Here is a 19,547-nt window from a genome sequence, read left to right as displayed (position 1 = left end):
CAGTTGTAGCGCAGAGAAACAGGCCAAAGAGTCTAAAAGTTGCCGTAATTAAGGAGTTTAATATTAAGAGACACAATGAAATGAAGCATCAATTTGAAAATTCTTAGTTTACACAACACTGCCAAAGATAGATAAAGATAGTAAGTCATGTAAAATGATGTGTTAATGAAAGTAATCAGGAAAATGTATTATTTAAAGTGGTATATTTCATTATTTGTTTTATTATAGAGTCTGTGGCCCCCTTCAAATATATTTCTCCTTCTGGCCCCCGACAAAAAGAGAGTTTGGACACCCCTGTTGTAAGCTTTTGCTTGATGGTTGCAGTCTTGCTTTAGTTAAGTCTTGCTTTACTATAGCTGTTGATTGTTGGTTGTATTGCTAGGTGGTATCTACAGTGTGACAGGTGGTTGATATGGAATCTTGGGTAGTTGATGATAGCTCCTGCGTCTGGAGAACATGAAATCAAAACTTCACATGAAGCGTTGCTCTTTAGATCATGAGCATCATGAACTGTTCAGACCGGGTGAACAGTTGTCGGATACAGATCACATTAAAAAGACAGTGTAAACTGATTAAAATAAACCAGATATGGGCCGCTTTTACCTGTTGCGTGAACACAGCCTGAGATAGCCCTCTGAACCGAGTCCAGTGGACCGGTACTGATCTGCAGAGGGAGAGCAGGCCTGCAGCCGGGCTTACAGCAGCTTAACCTTTACAGCGCAGTGTATTTACTGAACCAGCAACAGCAGCAGCAGCAGCGCCGCCGGGTCCGGATCCAGTTTCACACTAATCCTCAAATCTCAGTTCAGTTCAGCTCCACTGATCATAACAATTACCAAACCAAACACACACTCACTTACACACTCACACACACTTACACTTACAGAAACAGAAAAAAAGGTAATAATATCTGTGTGAATATGGTTTGCTTTGTGGAGTCATGTGTTGTAATTCAGATTTTTTAATTAATGATACATTACAGGTACAGATACTTGTGGTTGGGTGTAGGATCAAGGTCTAGATTAGGACTACAATTTGGGTTAAGGTTAAGATTAGCAATTAGATTACATTAGTTTAGATTAGGTCTGTGTTGGAATTAAATTCATGTTTGAGTAAAACACACGTTTTTAATCATGTAAATTCAGTGCATTATTAATTTGTTATTGCAACAAATAAAGCATACGGTAATTAATACAGTTTTCCGAACACAAAAATCAACTCTCCTTAGCACCGTCTGGCGTACATGTGCCCATAAACGTGCCCGCGTGTTGTGCTGGGTATCTGTCGACAGGTTCTGAGGATATTCTGTCTCTCTCGGGGGAACAGAGGTCCTGAGAGCTGAGCTCACGCTGCAGATAAGCCAGGGCTGGACTTTATCAGGGGAATTCTCTTTGCTCCGCCTGGTACACAGGGGCGGAGTCTCTCAGCTTCAATGCATTTTACTGCTGTCCTTACAGTCCCACTGCTTCAAATTAGAGTGAGTCCAGTTCTGATTCAATGATTCAAATAAAGAGTCACGGAACATTTAGCGTATGAATCTCAGAGTCGAACTGTGAGAAAATAGGGAATTGTGGCGTAGTCGGCAGGGAGTCGACCTTTAACCTCTATACTTATGTTCCCGCCTTCTCTCAGTGTGTGTGTGTGTGTGTGTGTATGAGTGTACACATTTTGGTATATTTGTTAGGACCAGATGTCCTCACAAGCATAGTGATATGTCTTCGTTTCTCGGTTTATGAGAACATTTTTTGTGGTCCTCACAATTTTTAAAGCTTTATGACAAAAAATCGCTCTTTAATCATTCAAATCTAAAAGTAAAATACAATAAATAATTTATTTTTGTGAATGAGTGTACACGTTTTGGTATATTTGTTAGGACCAGATGTCCTCACAAGCATAGTGATATGTCATCATTTGTCGGTTTATGAGAACATTTTTGTGGTCCTCACAATTTTTAAAGCTTTAATTATTAAAATCTAAAAGTAAAGTACAATGAATCATTTATTTTTGGTCACTGAGATTAAGATTAGATTTAGGAGTAAGGTTAGGGTTAGGTGTAGTATAAATTAACCACAGTTTTTTTATGTGAACAAAACGTCCTTACAAGAATAGGAGAACCAGAGTGTGTGTGTGTGTGTGTGTGTGTGTGTAGGTGTGTGTCCTGTATTGTGACAGCTCCTGTCCTGCAGTGCATAAGCACACATTCCATTCCTCCCAGAATCCCCCGGGGCACGGGGCTCAGCCCAAACCTTTCAATTAGGCCGGGGTCTGATCGGGACCAACAGGTGCAGAGAGGCCACAGAACACGACTCAATTAGACACAAGGCCAGCCCTGCTACTGCTATACACACATGTACACACTCTCACACACACACATTCTATACTCACACTCACACACCCCACGCTCACACAGTCTGTATTCACAGTGATTTGTTGCTCGTTAGCTTGTGGTTTTGATGCTTGGAGAGTGCTGCATTTAAAGTCACTGACAAATAAAAAAATAAGGCAGCAAGATGTGGATTGCTGGAGTGTAATTGGAGTGAATGGATAACTTATTGGGAGAAATTGTGTAATTTAATGGAGGCTCCTTTACCCTGTTTTGTAGTCTCCTCTAGCCAGGATACAAGATGAGATTGAGATGGTTGGGCATGGAGGTATACAGGTTCCGTATGGCATCCTTCAAAACATTTACCCACAGATGTTACAGCTGGGCCTGTAGATCCTGCTCTATACGTGTAGGTTCCTGAAGCTGGCATCCCAGTTACTCCCATAAATGCTTGATTATGAATAAATCTGGTGATCAGACAGGAAAAGAAGATGTTACAATCTAATGAAAACACTCCTGGAAAAGTGATCTAGATTAATATTTAAGTATTTTCTGTGTGAGTGTATGTTCCTTTAAAATACTTACTTAATTTAACCTTTTAAGACCCTGATGTTTTATCTACGATGTTTTATCTATTTTGTTGCACATAACACAGTTTGAGAGCTGTTGTCCATCAGAATTGACCATGAACCAACCAATGAACAAGTTTATAAAGCAATAAAACAGTAACTTGGCCCCTCCCACTGCAAAAACACTGAAAAATTACAGTAGTATTAGAACAATTGAGGCAAATAAACAGCTAATTGTTACTAATTTAATGTGATTTAGAACACTTTTTAATGTTTTTTTTTTTACTGTTTAGAAATGGTTTATGAAATAAAAAAGATCCATATGAAATACAAAATATTAAACAGGCTTCCAATGCAAGGGAAATTTTACAAACTATTAAAGTTTTTAGTTAATTGGATTTATTTGCTATATATATAAAAATAGAATAGAATATTAGAGTCTGCTTTTCTGTGCAATACAGACAAAATAACAGCATTCTTACCATTTATTTTCCATCCCTGGAGATAATTTAGGTCTGAAAAGGGTTAAAAGTTCAGTATGAATCTGCTTATTATTAGTAATGCATCTAGAGTGCATAACAGTACTACTTAAGAGCTACTGTATTAACATGATTAATAGGAGTTACCCAGGCAGAGGGTAGATATGTTGTTTAGGTGAGAGAAGAAGAATACCACAGTTAAGTTCTGCTCATGGACCGGGAAGGTTTGGATCATCATCAGCATCTCGGTTCTGATAAAAACAGGCTTATCTCCCTCAGAGCGTGTGCTGGACAGATTTTTACACACCTCAGCATTAAATATGTTTATGATCTCATCCTCTGCTCCGGATCCAGTTCCATAAAAGTTCTGGAACGCCTTATCCTCTCCAGAACCCTTTCACACATGCTGGAATGTTGTTGGCGCAGTCCGAGTGAATAACGAGCTCAGGCTCAGATCGATATGCTGAAATCATCCCTCCCTCACACACACGGATAGAACAGGGTGGGATGGGTAAAAACACAATCTTCCATAATGTGCATATTAAACTCATAATATACATGACCACAATTAGAAGTCAGACAGTGCTGCAGGTACGACTGATTTAATGATACACTAATAGATAAAAGTTATAATAAACTGTATAAAGGTAGTTCTTTTACTACTGTTTCTGTGCAAGATGGAAATCTTGGAATCTGAACTCGGGGGGCAGTGAGATTCTCCTGACTTTCTGAATAGAATATCTGAACTGTTGGACTGTTCCATAAAAAAAAAATATCTTCTATGGAACTCAAAAATTCTGACATCCAAGTTTAAATGGAGCGCAGCACAAGGCCTTTCCACTGAATTTAAGTTTCTTTGCTGTTCCTCATGACCTCACCTCATAAACACCACAGTTAGGCTCAATCCCTTTTCTCATTTGATTCCTACCCCTTGTTTTTTTTAGTGTAGAGCTGAGTTAGAAGGGTAACCCTTCAGGAACCTAAATGTTGGAAAAAGTAGAAAATGGTACATCTGGGAGCATTCCAGGTTTTATTTCCTCAGAAATTTCACAATTCATAGTTTGGAACTCCAAACTAAGGATGCACTGATTACATTTTCAGATTTTCAAGTATCTGCTGATACAGAGTAACAATACCAATACCAACACTAACTTAACTACTTAACAGGTGCCTATATCTGTTTTTTTTTTTTATTAACCTATTTTTATATATTCTTTATTTTTCATAGGTTTTATTTCGGAAAAGGCAATATTCTGCCTCCCAAATAAGATGCAATAACCTTGAAAGAAAATTTACTGGTTCAGTAACTTCAGTAATATTTGAAAAGCTAAGATATATTAGCTGACCATCATTCTAAGACAACAACAGCAACAGTTTACAATAAGGATGCATCAATAAACAGTTCTTATAACAGTAATAAAGTAAATAAATGAGGTCTGTCAATGTTAAAGCGTTAACGCGTACGGTTAATTTGTATTCACTAACGCGTTACTATGTTTTTAACGCAAGTTAATTAAGGCACCGAGTTTGACCCCTACTTCCGCCGTAATCTGCCCCGCCCAACGCACTGATCTGTGTCTGGCTGAATGATTGAACAGCGCTCTCTGAACTTCCAGCTCAGACCCTGTCAGAGAGCTTTGTTTCTTTCTTTCTCTCTCTCTCTCTCTCTCTCTCACACACACACACACTCATGCACGCACACACACATGCGCGCACAAACACACACACACACAGATCCGCGCTTTCCTTATTCCTGATATTTTTATACTCATCAAACTAAGTTCGAATTCAGAAATCCTCACAACCAAGTCATTTACAATAAAAATTTATCATGCATTATTTATTCCAGCACCCTGCGTTGATTTTATCTCCCCTTAAACAAGTATATACTATCATTTTAATGGACACCATTAATATACATAAAATTGCATTCTACATTTTTTACGTTCATTCTTTTATTTACATTTAAATATCCACTATAAAAATTTGCGCCTGAAGAAAAACAAATGCGATTAATCGCAGTTAATCACAGAATTTTGTTGTGATTAATCAGATTAAATGTTTTAATCGATTGACACCACTTAAATAAAGTTAGATGGTAATTAATGTCTAACTAATTGTTAATGGACACTAGTTTAACATGTTGTTAATCCTGTTAATTAATAATAAATTGTTTAAAAGTTTGTGATGATTAATAATGTCTTTACTGCTTTCAATTAATAAACAGAGTGTCAGCACTCTGTACGATTCTATAAGTCCAGTATTGGTGCTGATACCGGTATCTGATCTTATTTATTTAAATGTAAGTTACTAATATTTCTCAACATTTCTGAAAACAGTTTAAGATGTAAACCCATTTCCAGATAAGTTCTGGAACATGCTGAAATGTCATTGGGAAGGAATATACATCTTTGACACAGATTGATATGTTTAAAACACATGATGGGGGGGTTGTGGTGGAATGTAGGATGGGGGGGGAGTAAAATCAGAATCTCCTTAACATGCATATTAAATTCGGCTGCTGCAGGTCATCATCCACCTTTGAAGCCGCTCTGGGGGGGTGTGTAGCGATGCTGAATGTGTAGCGTAGCCCGTCGCTAAGTGATAGCACATGATGTGCCGGAGTCGGAGGAGGTGAGCGTAATTGAATTTGGATCAAAGCGTCTCGCTGCTCCACAGAGGGTCCAGAGGCCCACTCACTTTTAGTAATAATACATACGCTTCCGGCACTGACCTCCCGTGCCCCGCCCCTCCCCCTCCTGCCCTTTATTCTGTCTCCGCCTCCTTCAGAACCTCCGGCCAAAGCCACTCTGTGCTGTCCAGTGCTGAGAGCCAGGAGAGGTCAGTGCTGGGGGTCTTTATCATTAATATTTATAGAGAGTTTATAGAGTAGCACATTTCAGATGTACAGTCCTATTACACAATATTGATGAAAGTATTGTGACACACTGCTCTTTCTGGTCAATGTTTCCTCTGAAATCAAGAGTATTAAAAAGAGTTGATCCTTCTTTTGTTGGAGTAACTGTCTTTACTGTCCATTCTACTAGATTCTGGATTTGAATGAGCAATTTGATTGCATTCAAGCAGTTGAAACTTAGTAAGCTTAGGATGTTAAACAATCACCACCCAAACTGAATGCATTCATTTAAGAAGTGTCCACACACATATTTGAATAATTGGTAAAATGTACAGTGTGTTACAGGCCAAAAAAACAAACAGAATGTAAAAAAAATGAATAATTTCTAATCACTCAATCAGTTTAACTTTGCTTGTTAAAAAAAATTGTCATGGGACAGTAACTAGAAGTGTCTTTGATAACTTTTACCATATCCTAGGGAAAAAACAACACTTGTCTTTTCACTAAGACAATTTTAGACAGACACTACCAGTCCCCATCCTTATCACCCACTGCACTGTCCACTGTGGGTGATAATTATAACCTTCTGTTGTGTATTACTGATATACACGTGACACTGTGGAGCAAAGAATGTTAAATACCCCCCTGCACAACCTTTTTTTTAATTGAACGCCCATCTATCTGCACTATCCACTATCAGACCTCGCTCCAACTCCTCCTATAATTCACCTGGCCCTACCATAAGCACACTGACCATTGTTTAATCAACCTCATTCACAAGACAACACCACTGATTTTTGGCGTGTCAGTGTACAGTTCTGAAAAAAAAATAAGAGACCACTTAAAAAGGATGAGTTTCTTTGATTTTACCAAATTAAAAACCTCTGGAATATAATCAAATGAAAGATGGATGATCACAAGCCATCAAACCAAGCTGAACTGCTTGATGTTTTGCACTAGGAGTGGCATAAAGTTATCCAAAAGCAGTGTGTAAGACTGGTGGAGCAGAACATGATGCCAAGATGCATGAAAACTGTGATTAAAAACCAGGGTAATTCCACCAAATACTGATTTCTGAACTCTTAAAACTTGAAAATGAACTTGTTTTCTTTGCAAAACAAGGTCTGAAATCTCTGCTTCTTTTTTGTTGTTTCTCATCTTCTGCAAATAAATGCTCTAAATGACAATATTTCTATTGGAATTTGGGAGAAATGTTGTCCGTAGTTTATAGAATAAAACAACAATGTTCATTTTATTCAAACATATACCTATAAATAGCAAAATTAGAGAAACTGATTCAGAAACTGAAGTGGTCTCTTAATTTTTCCAGAACTGTATATTGTATGTTATCTGGGTGGCTATGGGATGAGACTGGGAAGAAAAAGCAATGAACCTGTCCAATGAAAAACAAGTATCTCCATTTCTGTAGATGTTTACTTTTCTACGTCATTTAAACAGACAAACTGTCCCTTACACTGTGCCAAAACTCTATTTATGAATGAACCAATTGAAATTCTACAAAATTGAAACTCTTTTTACATTGACTTCCATTGAAAGTTAAGAAAGTTTTATGTCTCTCCTGTAAAGTTGCTGTTTGTTGATGATATTCATTGGACAGCAACAAAATACTGTATACTTTGATAAATACAGTAATCTCATTTTCTCAGGACAGCTCAACACATTTTCACAATTTATATATACATTTTTGTAGTCAAATCCTGAGAGAACTGAGAGGACAGTATGTCTTCACTCTCTCATATAAAACTCATCTCTGACCAAAGCACATTTACTGGGCCGGATCAGAGCCGAGCAGATTCTTTCCCACTATAAAGCTGATTTGGTGGAAAGAGCCGGGCTGGCCGGGTTCGAGCTCACAGTGGGAAGAAAAATGACTGTATAAAATCTGTATCTGAGCTCCGGCTGAAATATGGACAGATGGAAAACATGCAGCAAAGCTCCTGCCAAGAAACCCTGCTCTAATAACTGTGGGTACAGAGCACCCCCTGGTGGGGGTTAGGAGTAACAGTAGCAGTGAATGAATTGATACAGCTAAAGGTAAAGATTTTTCTAAAGGGTTGTGGATGTTAAATCAGCTGCTGTTGGGTGGAGTAAGTGCATTATCACACTGCCGGATCGCTCTGTAAATACATTCTCCTGGTTAATCAATAACATCAGCGGAAAAGGTGAATAAAACGCTTGTGTGACTTCCTTTAAAACGTCTTCCATTATACATTTCAAGTATACTATTACTCCACAAGGTTAGCCACCATTCACATACAGTACTGTACAGAAAATCATTTTTACTACTTCATCTACAAAACTGTGGCAAACTTAATAAATACAAAAGACAGCTGAAAGTTTATCTCCTCTCTGTATTTTTACCATTATTATTTGTATTATTTTTTTTCCTTCCCTTTGTTTCCTTCAATATCATGTGAATGAATAATTTTTACTTTTTAATCTCTTCTTTTTTTTTTTTTAAGGGGAATGTAATGCAAAAAAATCCCTCTCTGGGTTTTTACTTTCCCTGCATATTGTTTTTATATTTATTTGCTTACATATTTTGTCTATTGTTCAAATAAATAAATATACAAATAAAAAAAGTCAATTAAGGATTGTTACTTGATGAACTCAAGGAACTCAAAGACTCAATGAACAAAATATCTAGCCAGTAAACAACTGGAGCTGAATGAAAAAAACACAAATATCGGGTTGAAAATAGGCTAAGTTAGCATAAATAAATAAAATATTAAAGTCAGAATGTCATACTGGTAAACAACAGCAAAACAGCAACTGGACCAACAACACACATCATATCACTATACATTATAAACTCTATTATAGACTCTTAAAAAATAAGAGTAAAGTATTACAGACCCACACTCAATAAATCTCTTGTTACTGATGTGGAATCATGATTATAAATCATAGTAATCCATCAAAAACAAGCTGAATAGAAATACACAATTTTAATGGGAGCCATTTTCTCACTTTATGATTAATTTGCTCTTCAACAAAAACAAAAAACAAAAGGCTCTAAAGTATAGAGCAGGATAGACAGCAGTTGCCCAAAAAAAAAACAATCAATCCATTTATCTGCTCATCTTCTTCTTCCTGTTCAGGGTCACAGTGGTTCCAGAACCTGTCTGAAATCACTGGGCACCAGTCTATCACAGGGTATCACATACAATTTAGCATTTAGCATTTAGCCACTTCACCTACTGAAGGTTTTTTGAGAGGCAAAGACCACAGCAATAAATTAACCCACAACATTAGAAACCTGGAGACCCAAAGGATTCAGAAAGACACAGGCATCCCACCTCTCCTGTGATTACTGTGATTCTCCCACATACAAATCGTGTCCCTCTATTGCCCAGTAGACCTATCAGGGAGCTCTGTGGGCAGGAATAACACTCCACCTCTTTCTTTCACAGTGCATCAGTTTTTAGTGTAGTTCTGTAGCTCCTTTTCCAAAACATGGAAATACAAACACACGTACTACCTCTTCTTGTGTTGTTAATAGTGAGCACAACGCTTGCCTGCACCTGCTAGACCTGCTTATTATTTCACTGCTGTAGCTAATATTATATATACTAGCTGCTAGGTGTCCATGAGAAGCTCTGAAGCTCACACCTTCATTAGAACAAACACTGACTCAAAGGTCAGATCACTTCCTGCGTCTCACTCCACACAGACAGCTCATAGCTGAAAGTTTGGAGCTGGGTCTGGGTGGGGGTTTTGTATCCAGGTCCGGGTCCAGGTGAGGGTCAGTACTGTCTGTGGATAAAACAGCGGTATAGGCCGGTACAGATGAGAGAGGCGATGAGGGCGTTGTCTGAACGGGCTCAAGATCACACCCGCCACTGTCTCCCGGTGCTCTGAGTCCTCTGAGGTGGGTCACAAAGGTCAGGGTCTGCTGCTCCAGAGACAGGAAGTTCTCCTGCACCTTTTTGAACTGTGGATGCAGATTTAATTGAATTAATGCAGATATAAATCAGCTTATGATCACTACCTTTGTATTTATGGCTATGTAAAACATTGTCTAATAAAATGGGCAAACGAAAAACAAATCTATAACATTGTTATATAATACTTAATTTAATGTCAGTGAATGTACATGTGCTGTCTGATGTCTGTGTAATAATAATAATGGTAAAACAGTGACAAATAAAAAAAATATATTTGCAATTTATTCTAAATCAGTTTCTAGGCAGTGTACTTATAACCTGATTATTTAAAAAAGAATTTATCACAAATGAATGATAATGATAATGATTTAGTTAAGTATTTCATGTCAAATTTCTTAATGTCTCTGTTTAAATTAAATAATTAAATATTTTAATGCTTTAATGCTAAAGATATGTTGTAGAATGTCCATTTAATGTCTCAAACACACCTTAAAAATTTACTTCATTAACACTTCACTCTTACACTATGCTTAGAAAAGGGCAAAATTGTGTACATGTATTTTTCTATACAGCATTATATATAGCACTATATAGCATTTTAAATATAGATTTTTTTTATTAAAAGAAAAATAGTCTTGGACTAGCCCTAATCCCTGTCCAGGAAACTAACCCTAAGTATGTATAATGAAAAAAATATGTATGGTACATCATAGCTTTAGATTATATCAGACCTGTTGAGAGTTAGACTGAACAAAGTCTTTGATCCACGTAGAGTCCAGTGTTAAACCCACCGTCTCAGCCAGAACCTTCTGCCTGCTCTCCAGACCCTGTAGAACGTCAGCAGAACATCATTATCTCTTCCAGAAAAATAAGGACACAGAAAGATATGATCCAGTAATCACTGCTGCTGATAGTTTGTCTGGGATCACTCTTTGTTCATTTTTTTAGACTTTTGCTCAGTATACTGCACCACATTTCCACAAATGTTGTTGTTGCTCCGAAATTTGTTAAGGGTTTCTGCTTAATCAATCAGTTTTTTTACAGTGTATTGTGTTTGTAAGTAATGTATGTGTATATGTCTATATTTACCTGCAGTAGGTGTGTACAGGAGTTCAGGTGAGTCTGACACTCATTAACCGTCCTCCTAAACAGACCCAGCTGTGTGTAGAGGCTCTGAAATACAGAGAATAGATTAACATTGAACACATTATCTAAAATCATTTTACACTGGATCATGTCCTGAAAGTCTGGAACAGGGAGGCAAACTCAAAGGGGTTATGTACAGTATAGGGCACCTGATTTAACTCATATGTTTAGTACCAGGAAATAAGCATTCACCTCTAAGACACAGGAGTGCCTGTGCCTGTTTTCCACTAGAGGACCAAACTGTCCATATGGACACGTTGAGAACGGATCACTTACAAACCAGACTGGGCCTGGTTTTCTCATCATGGTTAGCTATAACCATACTTGGGGGACACAGAACAGTTAAGTGGAATGGCTAGAATGACAACTTGCAATGCTAAACAAGGCCAATAGCAATGTATGGTGAGGTCCATAGCCAGTATGCTAATACTGTAATAGTGATAGTGGATCAAGCTAATAGCAATAGCAATGGCGTGAATATGGGAAGTAATACAGTATATCATTGCTGTTCAATGAAAAATATCTAAAACAGCAACATTACTGGAGAGAGATAGAGCCTTATTTACTTTCAGTGGAAGTCTATGTAAAAAAAAGGGTTCATTTCAGGTAGTTTTGGAGAATGTCCATTCATTATGAAGTCTTAACACAATGTAAAGCTGTGAAAACACATTTTGTGTGCTCACATTACGTAGTAAATTAAAAATCAACAAAAATGGAGATACTTATTTTTCATTGGACAGCAACAATGTACTATATTACCGTATTTTTCTATGTAGACTATAAGGCGCACTTAAAATCCTCTGATTTTGACAAAAATCGACAGTGCGCCGTATAGTCCGGTGCTCCCTTATGTATGTATTCTACCCATCAGATATTAAGCAGCAGTAAAACCACTCCACTAAATACAGCATTTTAAGCATTAGCATTAGCCGCTAACCACAGCACCAGCTTTTTCTCTGTTCAGTTAGTGGCTAATGCTAATGCTGCTGCACCTAGCCTTAGTACTGGAGAAACTCTTAGACCCAATATTGGAAATCTTAGCTTACTGTAAATAAAGAGAAGTGCTTTACTCATCCAAATAAGCATCCAAATAAGCAGTTGCCAGAAGAAGCTAGAAAATAGATGTTAATTGATAGTGTGCCTTATAATTCGAAAAATGTATTACTCAAATCTACTTATCATAGATTTACCTCTGTATCCGAGAGAACAGTATTGGGGTCCTCCGGGTTCTGGTGCTGATCCGGCTGCAGGGTTACTCTGGTGTGTAGATCCTCCAGAAGCTCCCAGCGCTCCTGCAGACCCTGCTGAACCTCTGCCAGACACCCGCCGTACTCATCCTGAACCTGCAGGAGGCAGCGCAGAGCACCCACCCTGACACAGACAGGGGAAGGAGTTAATTATAAATGAGTACACATTTTAATGTTCACTTTATGATGATTAGCTAGTAAAGTATAAATGAGACTTAATAAAGCTCACCTGTCCTGCAGGTAAGTGTGGATGTGTTTGACTCTGTCCCTTAGTGAAGAATCTTCCTCACTCACTTCCTCTTCCTCCTCTTTGATCTGTAGTGACTGGCCCTCAGAAAGGGAGCCCTTATGGAGTGCCTGAAATACTACCTGACCAAAAACACAAAGCACATACTAAGGGAAAGAAATAGTTCCCAAAGGTAACATGGTAAAAAAGGTGTATGCTTCAAAAAGATTTACTGTATTTTACGGACTGTAAGGCGCACCCGATTACAAGGTGCATTTTAAGTGACATTAGAAAGGAACAAGGGTGTTGCCATGTTGCCTTCTAATTTTGAAGCACCTAAGTAAACTAAGTAAAATCTACACAGATTTCTCTCCTGAAAACTGCTTGTTTCCATTTATTTACAGTACACTTAGATTTCCAATATTTTCAACAGCGCAGTTATCAGAAGCACTAGCCGCGGTTAGCAGTGCTTAGCGCTAGTAAATGCCGCCCGACAGCACAACACTGAGGAAAACACACAGGCTACAGTCCGATAACCTGGCCCCTGAATAGTGAAAGAGCTAGCGCTGCAGTTAGCAGCTAATGCTAATGCTGTTTAGTGCTGGAGAAATGTCACTGAAAATCCTTTATAACACTGTACTTCAGCGCAGTGGCTTTACTGCTTCTTTCAACCTGACTGGTAAAATTCATACATAAGGTGCACCAGATTAAAAGGCACACTGTCGATTTTTTGGGAGAGTTAAAGGATTTTAGGTGCTCCTTATAGTGTGAAAAATACAGTACATTTCAAGATTCAAAAGTCAATTTATTGCACATCATTGCTGATGTGGCAGCTGACTGATGTGGCAGGTATAGCCGGTGTGGAAGGTGACTGTAGATGGGTTCAGGCTACTTGGAAACACGTAGCAATGGCTTCACTGGTTGAGTGCATCCAAATCACTATATATACACAGTCACCGATGCATGCATACTAAAGTACATAATAAAGAAGCAGCACAGCTAGAAGCTAGTAAAACAGTCTTTTATGTCATTTAATATGAATCACTATTCTTTAGGGACAAAAGTATTGGGACATCTGCTCATACGCAGTTTCTTCTAAAACCAAGGGTATTAAAATAGTTTTTTCAGCTTTTATTTGAGTAACTGTCTCAACTGTCCAGAGGAGACTTTGTACTCGATTCTCAATTCAGGATTCAGTCAGGATTTTGAATTTTAAATCTCCAACTCCCCGACTCATCCCATCCAAAAGTATTTAATAGAGCTCCATCACTAAAGAGAACACAGGTCCACTGCTCCACAGCTCAAAACTGCAATTAGGTATATTAGGCATATTAGGCATTTTCAACCTGTAACCATGATAAGCAGAGTTGTAATGTATTGATATTGTATATATAGTTTGTATATAATAATACAAACTCTTGTAGAGAATAGTATAGCTACAATTTAGAAGCTAGGAGGTGCATACACTAACATACGGAACAGAAAAGCAAGGTTATACAATAATAATCTTAGAACAAAAGGTTACCAGAGATCTGGTGTGAGATGATACTAGCAATTGTCCAGTTTTTTCATTTAATTAATGAAGAATTATATGACTTCAATTCATTTATGTAGCAGGCAGTCTGATCTGGGTGTGGGAAAGTCACTTCCTCTCAGACATGTGCTCACAGACCTGTCACTGACATGACACCTTAATCACCGCCTCAAATAACTTTAAACATTCCATTACTGCTGTCCAAAAACCTTTACACTCACAAAAACATTACAAAGCCCTGAGCTACCCACAATTCTTTCCCAGACACAATACTGCAGGTGTACAAACTCATTAAATCAGCTATATCACGCCCACACCAGTCCAGAATGTTAATTTTTAAAACAATACTTTTGGATTGGTCCTCCACATCTTCCAGAGTCAAGGAATCCAAACCAAGTGCTGCAGTTTAAACTAATACTATAAATAAACAATAATAAAAAGGGTCCTAAAGGAACAAAAGCACAATTCTGCATGTTTAACATGTTTAAGATGGTATGTTCTGTATTTAAAATGACAAGATATTGATCCCCCCACACCCTGTGTAAAAGTGTAATTGTTTTTAATAGCAGTTAACACCCAGCTTGTCCGCACCAACTGAAATCAAACACTCTGTGTAGATGGTAATTAGTGTCTCAGTGGTGTGGAGGAATTTTTGCCCTGAGAGAACTGCTTCACCTCACGTTGAGCTGACAACTGTAGATCAATAAACATATACTGCACATTTCAGCTCCTGTCCCAGTGTTTTACTTACTGTAACAGGGTATCTTGTGGCTATAAACTGTATTTGCCAGTGATATATCAGCATAACCAAATAAATTAGCAGAAAATATATATATTTTTAAAAAAGGTACCTAATTACAATGACCTTCTGATAAGCAGGTAAAATAGATATTTTATGTATTACATTTATACAGACTTTTCTCATGCATTTAAATAACAGATTTCAATAAATGTTGTTTTCTTGTTCTTTTAATACACTTTTCCAGAGATCAATTTTACAGTAGAATTTATTTTGGAAAACTTAAAATAAAGCATAAAATAATATGCTTATTTATAATTATTTTTATGTGTTTTTATCAGTTTTAAAAATAATATTTTGTTTAATGACATGTTTGTGGTTTAATAATTAAATGTACATACTAATGCAACCCTGTTTGTATTTTCAGATACTAAGAGATCTTTTGAGAAATGTTCACAAAACTGCCTCACTTAAAATATCATTATATAAATGACAAATATTAACTTTTTTTGAGAAAATGCACGCATAAGTAATAATAAAAATGACAGAAATGCAGAGTCACTGACCTCCAGCCTGGTGAGGAGGCAGCGTATCTGTGGAAGACTGGACTCTCCTGAAACCGGCTCCTGAAGAACAGACACCACAAATCCATCCAGCACAGAACTGAGCACAGACACAAGATGACCCGCATCCTGTTCACTGACCAGGAGAAAGAAGGTGAAGAATAGAACAATAACAGAAAATATCACTAAATAAGAATAAGATACATAGACAAAAAAAGGATATTATAAAAAAGGGTGTTTTACATTTTAAAAAGAAAGATGTGAAATGTGTGTAACATGTTAAAAATGTAAATGTATATAATATATTGTATACACCAGTAGTAGGATTAGGAGTAGGATTTTAGCATTTTCACACTGTAACACTTTTACACTCATAATGAGACTGGGCTGTGGTGTGAAGTAAATTGAAGATGAGTTGATGTAAAGATTGTTGTATGTTGTGCTGTTGTTTATGTATATGTTTTACTCACCGCTGCTGATGATAAGGTTTATTTTCTCTGATGGGTTCTGCACTGATCCAGGATACTCCTCTGAGCCTCTGTAAAACAAAGTCAGGTTAGTGTTATTCACTACTGTTAACACATACTCGGTATCAACACTAAATATGGTAGAGCTGAATGCAATAATGGTAATTTTGCAATATCTCCAAATGAGGATGGTATTTCCAAATTATGACCAGTCTGATGTGTAAAATTTTAGTTCTGCCTCTATTTAGTACATGGTCATTAACAAATACACTCCTTAGAAAAATAACTGTTGCCTAGTTAAGTTTAACAATTATTTAATTATTAAAACACCTAACAAATAATGAAAAACTGAAAATAAAAAGAGACTAAGCTGGAAATATTTTTTTGTGTAGTCTGAGGTCTTAAATATCTTTACCTTCCTAAAACAATCCAATATTTAGCCAAGATACTTTTTTGCCTAAATCATCGCCTTATGATTCTGCATGGTTACCTGTGGTAAAATTGCTTACACCCTCAACTAATCAGATTATTTAATCATTAAATTATTCTTCCTCTTTTGGATAATGTGTGACTTTAATGTGTTATTCCTAAATCTAAACAAAATGTGACTTAGGCTATTTTACTAGTTTTTCAAGACCTTCACTGAACTTATTTCTACGGCCCTGAAAGGTAAATTATGAGTTTTTCTTTTACTGTAATATAAAGTTTACTTCTTATTAATAAAGGCTATAGACAATACATTTTGTATCGATGTTTATTCTTATAATTTAAGCCACAGTAAAATAGCAATACAAGCCAATAAACTAATCAGAAATACTCTACAGTTTGTGGATGTTATAATGTTAACTGTTTAAATGTTCTATTTGTTGGTTCTATTGCTTAACTGCATGATTATTTATCCTCTTAAACCACTGTTAATTTTTGCATAGCCAAAGCAACTGTCATATCATTTTTGTGTTTCCTAAAGAACTTGAAAAAGTAACGATTATTCTAAGAAGGTTTGGATATGTCAAAATAATGGAAAATCGTTTTTTAGTTTTTGAAGGCCGAAATTTGCAGTATTCTGATAATGACTGAGACTTCATTTGTTTATGGGCAGCACTATGATTCAGGTTGAGAAATGTATTGGTATCACACCTGTATATAAGTCTCTTTGTTATGGTAAAGGAAGCGGATTAAATAAGTGCAGAGGGCGAGTATGGTCCAGATCAGCACAGCCTGCAGCAGCCTGCCCCCCGCCTGCAGCAGACTGAGAGACGAGTAGAGCGGAGACTCCTCCTGAACCACCAACCACAGCACTGCTGCCGGACCCAGACCCTGCAGCCAACTGGACCAGTGCGTCCAGTTCAGTCTGAGGAGACCAGTAACAGTACTGAGGATAGAACAGCATCAATCAATGAGAAAGTATTACAGTAGAAATATTCAGCAGTTCCAGGAAGAGGAAATGAGCTAGTGAGTGTAAATATGAAACATGTTTAGGGGAAATATGTGGAAATTACACTTCCTGCACTTACACGAACATGGTAATCTGTATTCTTTATCTAGTGTCCTTTAGTCATCATCCAGCTTTACACCTTAGATTACACTACATGAAAAAAAAAAGTATCGGGACACCTGAAGATTTTTTTTTTTCTTAAATCAGTGTTAAGTTTTTTTTTGTCCAGCATCCAGAGAAGACTTTCTTCTAGATATACATCTCTGGAAAAAAACCTCTGGAATATAATCAAGAGGAAGATGGATGATCACAAGCCATCAAACCAAACTGAACTGCTTGAATTTTTGCACCAGGACTGGCATGAAGTTTCAAAAGCAGTGTGTAAGACTGCTGGAGGAGAACATGCCAAGATGCATGAAAACTGTGATTAAAAACCAGGGTTATTCCACCAAATATTGATTTCAGAACTTTTAAAGCTTTAGGAATAAGAACTTTTTTCTTTGCATTATTTAAGGTCTGAAAGCTCTGCATCTTTTTTGTTATTTCAGCCATTTCTCATTTTCTGCAAATAAACGCTCTAAATGACAATATTTTTATTTGAAATCTGGGAGAAACGTTATCCGTAGCATATAGAATAAACAACAATGTTAATTTTACTCAAATATATAGCTTTAAATAGCAAAATCTGAAAAAAACTGATTCAGAAACTGAAATAGTCTCTTAATTTTTTCCAGAGCTGTATGTAATAGTGTTAATAATAATGATTGAGGTCCCACACCTGGCATTAGACATGGTGCCAATAGTTTGTATGTATGTATGTATGTATGTGTGTGTGTGTGCATTTGCACATCTGTGTCAGCAATGGGTGCAACTTAAAGTAGCTTAATGTAGCATTCATTTGAAGGCGTGTCCACAAACAGTTTTGTTCAAATATTTACATCAGTGTAAGAACACAGCTCAGTACTGTTTTCACAGATAAGCACTTTAAACCAGTTCATCCACACATCCACCCACACACACACACACACACACACATATACTTTCTCTCATACACACACTCACACTCATTAACACACACATTTGTACTTTTCTCTGTCATACACACACTCACAGGTATACTCTCTCACATACACACACACACACATACTCACACACACACTCTGTCATCAACTCTTCAATCCCAGCAACTGTCCATGACCCACTCTCCCCTGTGTAAAACACTCACCCCCTCTGACTCTGCCCCTGCTCTCCTCCAGTCCTGTCCTGATCACTCTCTCCATCAGTCCCTCCATCCTCCTCTCCTCCCTCCTCTTCTCTCCTCTCCCCCAGCTCGACTCCTCTCAGCCCCCTGGCATTCAGCGTGGTGAGCTGAGGCATCGGTGCCACACTCCTGCGCTGGCACTCTCTGACTGGAGCCGTGTCTCCGGGTTCTCCATGTGTTTACTGGAGGAGCCGGACTGGTCGGGACTGGTCGGGCCTGTGGGTCCAGTCCAGCCGGTGGATTAATGAGTGTGAACTGTTGCTCTGGTGTTCAGCTCACGAGGGAATGTGTGGAATGTGAGCTCTGCCCAAATCTGCTTCTATATATAAACATACACATACATAATATTTGTGGACACTCCTTTTAATGAATGGACTGAGCCACTTAGTTACACCCGTTGCTGACACATATGTGCAATAAAACACACACAGCTTGCCTAGTCGCTGTAGAGAACTGCCAATAGAATAAGATTCTCTAGAGCAGATAATTAAACATAAAGCTATTGTGTATATTGTGTTCTTATTTTAAATGATGTAGCTCAGTCAAGTACTTTTAAATAAGTTTGGATGAAAATTTGTGGCTGAAAGCAATCAAATCCTCACAGCAATGTATCAGAATCAAATAGAAAGTCTTCTCTGGACAGTAGAAACAGTTACTCCTACAAGATCTGGATAAACTCTTTTTATTACCCCTAATTTTAGAAGGAACAAAGAATTTGAAAACTTTTGTCAATACAGTGAAATTCAAGTTTTCAACTGTGTAATTTTGCCACTGTATATCACAACAGATGTTC

General features: G+C 37.4%; 1 protein-coding gene across 3 annotated transcripts; it reads right to left on the bottom strand.

Moving 5' to 3' along the window:
• Nucleotides 1-9,087: 9,087 nt before the first annotated feature.
• On the bottom strand, nucleotides 9,088-19,101 carry si:ch211-151h10.2 (uncharacterized protein LOC567699 homolog). 3 transcript variants are annotated; one of them, XM_049483646.1, is made up of 9 exons: nucleotides 18,719-19,101; nucleotides 17,196-17,430; nucleotides 16,062-16,129; nucleotides 15,595-15,727; nucleotides 12,759-12,898; nucleotides 12,473-12,653; nucleotides 11,226-11,309; nucleotides 10,928-10,963; nucleotides 9,088-10,183 (listed from the first exon to the last, which is right to left on the bottom strand). In XM_049483646.1, exons 1-9 carry the CDS (start codon nucleotides 18,868-18,870, stop codon nucleotides 9,896-9,898), a joined length of 1,317 nt encoding a protein of 438 aa, XP_049339603.1. In that variant the 5' UTR covers nucleotides 18,871-19,101; the 3' UTR covers nucleotides 9,088-9,895. The 3 variants fall into 3 exon arrangements, with proteins under 3 accessions (XP_049339603.1, XP_049339602.1, XP_015463922.3); XM_049483645.1 differs by having other exon boundaries at nucleotides 10,868-10,963; nucleotides 17,196-17,409; nucleotides 18,719-19,099; XM_015608436.3 differs by having other exon boundaries at nucleotides 10,868-10,963; nucleotides 18,719-19,098.
• Between the last annotated feature and the right edge of the window lie 446 nt (nucleotides 19,102-19,547).

Source organism: Astyanax mexicanus, chromosome 9 (assembly GCF_023375975.1).
Source record: "Astyanax mexicanus isolate ESR-SI-001 chromosome 9, AstMex3_surface, whole genome shotgun sequence".
Lineage (NCBI taxonomy): Eukaryota > Metazoa > Chordata > Actinopteri > Characiformes > Acestrorhamphidae > Astyanax > Astyanax mexicanus.
This window is presented reverse-complemented; position numbering and strand designations above follow the sequence as displayed.